The sequence below is a fragment of the Equus asinus genome, chromosome 1, assembly GCF_041296235.1.
Source record: "Equus asinus isolate D_3611 breed Donkey chromosome 1, EquAss-T2T_v2, whole genome shotgun sequence".
In the NCBI taxonomy this organism is placed as follows: domain Eukaryota; kingdom Metazoa; phylum Chordata; class Mammalia; order Perissodactyla; family Equidae; genus Equus; species Equus asinus.
Genome location: NC_091790.1, coordinates 189,718,925 through 189,727,257, shown reverse-complemented (window position 1 = coordinate 189,727,257; position 8,333 = coordinate 189,718,925). Strand labels below are relative to the sequence as shown.

Sequence of the window (8,333 nt, the reverse complement as noted above, 5' to 3'; positions counted from 1 at the left end):
TCTGACTTTCATCAGCAAGCGGTCCCCCAGGGAAAGCTCCGGGTCCCATGGTCTGCAAGGATAAAGCAGTGCTTGGGCAAATGAGATTATGTTTACAACCATGGTCATCACTTCAGCCCCTAGGATGTCTGAGAAACAAAAATAAGCTTTGCAAGTTGCCTAGGTCTGCAGAATCAGCGGGCCCCTGCTGGGACCAATCCTGAACTGCCTTTGGAAGAGATACCGTCTCATTCTTTCCAACGTGCTGATTGGCTGTAAGGAATGGGCGGGGCTACTGCCTCTGTCTGGCTTCCCATAGGTGAACGAAAGTTAAAGTGGGCCTCCAGCAAGATTTTGTCCCGTGACAACCAGGAATGTCTTAGGGATTTTTTTTCTGCTTTGGAGGCCCAGGCTCAAAGCAAATTATAAGTGGGAGACCAATTAGAAGGAAAGAAATTTGAACTGAGTTAAGGTGCCAGGTCCTGGGAGAGAAGACCAACCCCATCTGAAGGCTGCCTCCTCCCTGACAAACTCGGGGGGCTTGTTTTAAGGGAAGGGGAGTACTAGGTTTTTTTAAGGGAAGAGGGGTACAGCGAGCACAGGTAGGAAGTGACCCTGGTACTGCCCGAAACAGGGCATCAGAGAGAGGAGAAATGATGGAGGGCACGATATGCTCTTGGTCTTTTTAATTTTTTAAGCCTTTAAATGACTTCTTCAAGGCCAAACAGCAGCAGCAGAGGGGCAATTTTGTCGATGAAGGGGGCTTTTGCTGAGCCCTAGAATGAAGTTACTCTGTTACTGAGCAAGCAGAGAGGGAACGCACTATGCCCCCATTTATCATCTTTTCCCGCTTCCTTGTTGCTGGGCATAAGACTATGCTGGCCAATCCCACCTAAAACAGGAGGCAAGGAGCCCAGCCTTTTGTGCAAACGGGCTGTCACTGCCCTCCTCTTCTGCCCCCAAGACGAAAGAGGACTTTTGGAAGCTGAGAGAGGTTTACAAAGTCTTTCTGGACTGAGCATCGAGCATCGCGAGGAGCAAAGGCATCGGGCCTGCGGCGGGCTCCAAGGGGAGGAGGAGAGCGCACAGGTCCAGGATGGGCTTGCTGAAGGGCCTTCTCCGGGCCAGGAACCTGCTGCTCGTCGTCTTCGTGCCGCTCGTGCTGCTGCCTCTGCCCATGCTCTACCCCAGCAGCGTGAGTACTGGCCTGTCCTCTCCTGGGGCCAGGGGGTCAGGCGGAAGGTCAAGGAGGGGAGGTGGGTGGACAGAACGGGGTGCTTATTGCAATTCTTCAACGTGGTTTCCTGTTGGTTTGAAGAAATGGAAGGGTCTTTCTGGAGGAGGCTAAAATACTTTCTGCCTAAAAACTGCCATTTTCATCCTTCTGTCCCATTCCCGTCCCCCAACCCCATGGCCCCCAGCCAGGAGTGAGATTAAAAAAGGGCTGCAGCTGAACCGGCTGATGTGTGTTACACAAATCTGTGGGCCAGGGTTGGCAGGGTGTGCTGATAAGGAGAAGGACACGCTGGTGAGCCAGGATTTGTCAGGAGTCCCCATGTGACCATGTGGATGTAAGGGTAACTAGGGATGCAGGAAGGCCTCCCCGTGATGACACTGAGGAGAAGGATTAGGCAGGAGGGGACTGTGGACCTCAGGGTGGGGTGGGGTGGAGTGTGGCCCCCGCGGAGGCTCTTTTGCACCTCACCAGGGTCTGTGGGCCAGTCTTGGGGGACTGATAACCAGGGTTTGAACCTCTTAATCTCTCAAGTTCCCTCTGAACTTGAAAGCAGCGCTTGGCGTCTTGCCCCGGTTTCACGGACATGGCCCTTCCGTAATTTGTACCATCTGTGTTTTCTTCTCTGTGCTCTTGAAGGACAGACACCAAATGACAGCCTAAAAAGACACAACAGAGGAGCAGAGGAGCCCCAGCTTTGGCTCTGCGCTCAGCTTGCTTCTCTCTGCCTCCCTTCCCTTCCTTGCTCTGTCCCCCTCCTCTCTTCCTCCCCCTCTCAGTGGCTTTACCCCTTCCCCGCTGGCACTGTCCTTGAGACTCTGGGGAAAAATAAGCTAAGAGAGCTTAATCGTGTTTGTGGGAGGGGAAGAGCGCCTTCCACGCAGCTCCCTGAGCAACTTGGTAACCAAGATTAAGTTATAAAGTGAAATACAGGGGATTAGGACGGTGCTTCTTAAAAACAAACTGGCTTAAATCTCGAGCAGAATAAATACCCCCAAGTGCCAGGGAGACGCTGATTAAACCCGGGCCGGGATTAGCAGACAGTGATTGCTGTTGACAGTTTTCCTGGCCCGTACACCAGTCAATTTTCTGCTTTGTCCAAATGAGCTGATTTCTTTTTTTCTTTCCTTTACATGGTTTTTTTTTTTTTCCCTCAGTATCAGATGGGTTTAAGGGAATGCTAACCAAGTGGTGAGCAGGCAGCCTCCAGCCTGCTCTTCCTCTCCACAGCAGTATCAGGTGACCCCTGAGTCCCCGTCTTTGGGGACCATGCCTCTAGGGTGTAGTGTTCCCCACTTTTCATTCTGGGACCCTGTCTTTGAGCTTCTTAATTACCAATGACTAGTGACAAGCATCCACAAAAAGAAAAAGATAAATTATTGAAGGAGGCAAAATAATCTCTACAGTTGAGGGAAGAGGAATGTTGTGGGAAAGAAGAGAGGAAAGGGAAGGCAGGTGTGCCTCTGCTCTGTTTAGGTCTATAAATAATTGAGGAAGAAATTTTTAAAGCTGGACTTACTAAGAGCAAGAGGTAATGCCCTTTTTTGACCTAACCCCTTTTTTCAGACTGTCTCTCACCTTTGGACTAAGATGGCTTCTCTGTGTGTCACAGTGTCAGCAAGAGGCCTGCTCTTCTTCCCCCACAATGATTTAGAAGCACCTTGAGGTCACCACTGCCCACAGTAGGCACAAACCTACCTGTATAATGTCTCTCACCCATCCCTCCCCCATTGCATCAAACTTTGAGATTCCGATACTTCCTCCTTAAGTTTCCTAAATGGACTCGCTTGCTCTGGGCTGGATTTGAGAGACGTCATCCAAGCAGGAGCTCCCGGCCTACAGTTCTGATGGTTCTTCCAAGTGGCAGGCCACAGCTACATTTTAGGAATGGGTAGAATAACCTTCGCCTTTTTCCTACCCAGTTGTCTACAATCAGGGGCCCAGACTTGGTTTACCATACTACAGAAGAAGAGGCTATGAGAGGGGGCGTCCATCACTAAGCCCTGCTTCAGTGTCTCCAGTGGGATAAAGTTACACCCAACTCCCAAGCTAAATTCCAGTCCTTCACAGCAGCAAATACACAGACCACGAGCCCCCTCTGGTCAGGTTTACATGGGATACCACTGGGGTGGTTGGACCGCGTGGAAAAGGAGCAGATGCAAACATCAGTTAGCAGCAGTCAGGAAACATCCAATAGGGGGACATCCCACTTTTGAACTCTCTCCTTTATTTATAAACGGGGGCGGAAAAGAACTAACAACACTACTCCTTAAAGGCAATGCCTGAATACTCACCAACGCCTACACACCTGCTGACCAATGTCTGTGATAAGGGGCCTGGAGTCGCCAGAATATTCTCTCTGGTAGATAACAGAGACCTGTTAGCCAGCAGAGGAGCCCAGTTCAATTCAACCAACACTGATTGAGCTACCTGCCAGACACTGGTCAGACACAGGGACACAGGACACTTGTAATCAAACGTCACAGAGTATTTTGGGTTATCTGAATATAAGCTTACCTACTGAATTATGAGAAGGTTGAGAAGGGGCAAAAGAAAGATTATGTAAATTCCATGGATAAACTGAGGGGGAAATATATGGAAAGGCCTGAAGGTGGTCTCTTGACCACTCTGCTCTAAGGAAAGGTCAGATAAAAATGATGGTAGTTTATCCTGTTCTTAAGACTTCTGGATAAAGGTACCTTGGTGACTTCCTCCAGTAGCCTTTGCTAATTCCTAATAGCAGTTAGAATCAAAACGTTTATCATGGCTTACCTGAATTCTCTTAATTCAAACTAAAATGGTGCCTGGTAGAAGGAAAGTTCTCTCTCTCTCTCTCATCCTCTCTCTCTCCCTGTCTCCCCTTCTTCCCTTCCTTAACTTGTGGCCCTGTGATGACCAGGACAAGAAAGACTGATGGTCCTCAGGAAGGAATAAGGGCTTCTCAGTGAGGGACAGACATCCTGTCCCCTTTATCTTCAGCTGCAGTTAAGACCCGCCATTCTGTCTCTGTCCCGGGAAAGAGATGGGAATTACTGGGCTCAGGTGGGCTAAAGGGCTTTGAACTCCTTTGGGTAGTTTTATTTCGGCAACAAAGGGCGTTCTTCTTTAAATTTCATTCTTTTCAAAAGGGAGCCTTTTTTTTTTCCACTACTGATTCTGTTGTCTTATCAGCACTTCCAAAAGTTTTAACTTCTCTCTGATCTTTTGGCTACAGAGGAAAGCTCAGTGGGAGCTACAGTCAACAATTGTTGGGCCCAGTTCCCATTTCTCAAACCCCAACGCCATAATCCCTGTGTATCAGGAGGGAGCAAGGTCCCGTCAGCCAAGCTAAGTTAATCACCCCTGATGCCCCTCACTGATCATGGTGACCTTTTGTAACTTTTATGTAGAAGTTTGAGGACACTTGTTCTGAATCCAAGGGAGAGATAAACAGAACAAGATTTGTCAGGTTCCTTGATCATCAGCCAGAGTGTCAGGGTAGGTCAGACCTGAGCCCAGATGGTTTAGAACTATGTCTAAACTGAAGAACCCACAGCCAACTTGGATCTTCTATGCTGTGGCCCCTCAGCCCATTGTTAAGTCCCTTGGACAATGAGCTCTCCCAAGAGTCAGCCAGTGACCTTTCTCAACACCATTAATCAGCACCCTACAGGGCAACCAGCATTACTGGCGGCCAAGGTTAAAGAGGACTGATTTTTATAAGGATGTTGTACTTATTAGTTCTGTGTGCTCCGAAGTTGTGCAACCAGCAAAGTGAACGGGCTGCAGAAAACGCTGGGAATTCTTCAGGCCTTCCCTTCCAGGTAGACAGCACTCTTTCTTCCCTTTGTCGGAAAGATGTCTGCATGAGCATCAGGCAGGTGGAATGACGTCCCAGGGCAATGAGAACCAGACAGTAGTCAGGACACTGCTTCTCAACCCGGGACAATTTTCCCTCTGAGGGACATTTGGCAATGTCTGGAGACATTTTCGGTCATCACAATTGGGGAGGTGCTACTGACATCTAGTGGATAGAGGCCAGGGATGCTGCTAAACATCTTACAATGCACAGGACAGCCCCCACAGCGAAGAATTATCTAGCCCAAAATGGGCCAATCTCAGAGCGCACATGTGAACTGGTTAGATAAATTAATCCTTACCTTTAACTCTGCCAAGAACCTCTAGTGTCCAATCAACTTGACACCAAAATATTCTGCCCCAGTCCAAGTTAAAGCTGTGAACTCCACCTTTATGGTATATGACCTTGGACCTGGACACTGCAGTTAATTTCAGTCCCCACCCTATACAGTTTCTGGAACCAGCAGAGCTGTGATATCATCACAGTCCCGTGGCCTCTGTGCTGCAGGCCAATGCAAACATCATGCCAGGCATCGGCCCACCCAAGAATCAGCCATTACTTCACACACCAAAGTATGGGCCCCGCCATGGATCCACCACACTGCCCTGCCAAGGCCAGCTTTGCACCTCCCAGGGCTGTGTCCCGGTGCCCATGTTTGAGTCCGGGTGCCTACTGCCTCCGCCCTGGATCTCGTCTGGATGCTCAGTGGCAGTGGCTGTCCCTTTGACTAACTGCCCACTTTCCTCCCCTTCCAGGAGGCTGCCTGTGCTTACGTGCTGATCGTGACTGCTGTGTACTGGGTGTCCGAGGCCGTGCCTCTCGGAGCTGCAGCCCTGGTGCCTGCCTTCCTCTACCCGTTCTTCGGAGTCCTCCGATCCAGCGAGGTTAGACCACTTGTGGCCCAGCCACCTGCTGGGGTTCCTGCCGGGCCAATGAAAGAGGGCTCGAGGTGATGGGAGATTCACAAAGCACTTGAGGAGGGGGCTTTTTTGCTCTCTGAAATGGCCCCTTAGCACTAAGCCTTTGTACCTGCTGTTCCAGACCCTGAGTTCCTCTCCTTCAACCCATGACCCTCTCTCCCTCAAACTGCCTCTTTCAGGCAGCCTTACTTGCTTAATCATATCCAGTTGCTCCTTCAGTCTGAAACTCTCTAGGAACTGTATGATATACAACCAGGCTGCTGTCGATCTTTCTCAGTCTTGTGTATGTCCATTTAGCCTACAAGCACTCAAAGGCAGGAACCAGGCCTCCCGGGTCTTTGAAATCTGATTACAAAGCTGAGCCCATGTAGAGTAGGTGCTCAATAAATATTTGTTGGCAGAGAGACTTACCATGTTTCCCTGAGTCCTGACAGTGTCTTCATCCACTTCCCCTAAGAAGACAGTTCTGTTCCTTCCCCAGCTCAAGATTACTGCACTTCCTTTCTGTGACTGCTGTCTATCTAGACTCTGCCCTCTCTGTTCACTCTCTCTCTGTGGCATTCTTAAAAGCTCAGACAGAAATTGTCAATATGAAGCCCAGGTTGGGGCCAAATTTCCAGGCAAACACTTAAGCATATCACAAATAGAAAAAAGAACGACACAGCCAGAACCCAGGAGCAAGATAAAGGATGGTCCTCATTCATGAACATCTGGTTCCGTTTGGACTGTCTTGTTCTGGCACCTGGTCTCTGGCTAGTTTCTGATGAAGATGGAATGGTAGAGGTTTGGGACAGAAGAAGGAAGAAAGGGCACTAATGTTTGAATGCCCACTAAGAATCGGGCACTATCCCGGAAGGGCTGTATTCGTTATGGAATGTTCCCAAGATCTCTACAAGGTGAGTGTTAATATTTCCAGTCTACAGACGAGGAAAGCGGCTCAGGGAGTTAAAAAAACTCACCCAAGATCACAAAGTAGGAAGTAGCAGAACTAGATTCCAACTCCTATTAGATTTCAAAGTCTATACTCTTGCTCACGATACCAGAAGGAAAACACTCCATGAAGTATTATGTCGGTGCACAATGAGTTATTCCTAAGAACTATGGATCTCTTTTCCTGTGTGCTACAAGGAAGGAATAATGAAGCTGGGCCTACGGGATGCCTTAACCACAGATAACAGAACTTTTTTGAAAGTCCAAAGGTAGAATTAGGCGATCTCCTAATTGTTGAACTTGACTGCTGATGAAAAGGTTGTCTTCCTACTGCATGGACTCAACTGGCTGTTTTTTTTTGTTTGGTTGATTTTTGGTGTTTTGTTTTGGGTTTTATTTTTTTGTTTTAGGGGTTTTTTTCGGTGGCATTGAGTAGCTATAGCGGCCTCCGGCATTCCAAAAAGGGTAGGACCCCCAAAACCCTCAGCAGTGCTTTTATTCCTGGAGATGGATATGCTGGGGGCCCATAAAAGCCAGCCTGTGACCAGAATTACCCAGCAGTTGCTCCAATTTTCCTCCTTCCTTTGTGGAAAAAATACGTAGTTTGGGTCTGTTTGCATACCTAAAAGAACAATCAACCTTAAATATGACTTTTCTTAAGGGAAGTGTATGAACTTGTTCTGTAGGTTTCTCCTTAAAATTGTAAAACCAAAAGCCAAGGAGTCAGGGGGTGAAAGTAGAGGTCAGAGGAAAGAAATGAAGTTATAGAAAGAATTGAATCTTAAGTAACATTTTTAAGTGAGCTAACTATTAAGTGAGAGACTTAGATTTTTGTGTTTCACTACAGGCAGCCCCAAAGCCAACAGCAGGCCTCAGCCTTAAAGTAGATGATGTCTCTGTTTCTCCAAGGGCTGCCTGCCTTCCACGGGAGGCAATCAGGCCCTTCCGCACAGTAGAGAGGTTACTAAGCAACAGTTGATCCAAGGGCCCGCCCCTTCACACAAACAGGAAGGCCAAACCTGTAAGGAATCTAGGAGACAGTAGTTTTCAAGGGTATCTTGACTGTGAGGAGAAAAGGAAGACTGTCCAGTGAGAGATTGCGTGGTGTTATTGCTGAGGCTGGAGATGGGAAGCATTAGGAAGAGCGAGAGGGCAAAGTTTATCATTTTAGATGAAAAGTCCTACCCATCCATCTCATAAAGTGGCTTTGGCTGGTGATGATATTTAGCAGTTTGGCTACAGCGAGCAGCTTAGGCCAAATATAGTTTGTTTAGCTGGCCTTATAAACTCAGATTCGAGGAAAATGCCAGTAAGGTAGAGGACGTGGGTTGGAGCCCCTTGGGAGCCAGTTACCTTTGCAGACAGAGAGAACACCTATTCCGCAACCACTGGCCGCACTCCTACGCCAGCGTGTGCCGTGGCTCACTGGGAA

The 8,333-nt window shown here is 48.4% G+C and overlaps 1 protein-coding gene across 2 annotated transcripts in view; it reads left to right on the top strand.

Moving 5' to 3' along the window:
• Positions 1-361: 361 nt before the first annotated feature.
• The window catches only part of SLC13A4 (solute carrier family 13 member 4), a 43,213-nt gene continuing 35,241 nt past the window's right edge, over positions 362-8,333 (top strand). The window contains exons 1-2 of one of the 2 annotated variants that reach the window (XM_014839347.3): positions 362-1,174; positions 5,807-5,935. In XM_014839347.3, the coding sequence (XP_014694833.1) occupies positions 1,076-1,174; positions 5,807-5,935 (228 nt within the window). In that variant the 5' untranslated portion in view covers positions 362-1,075. The remainder of the gene's footprint in view (positions 1,175-5,806; positions 5,936-8,333) is intronic. The other variant, XM_014839348.3, reaches the window with a different exon arrangement.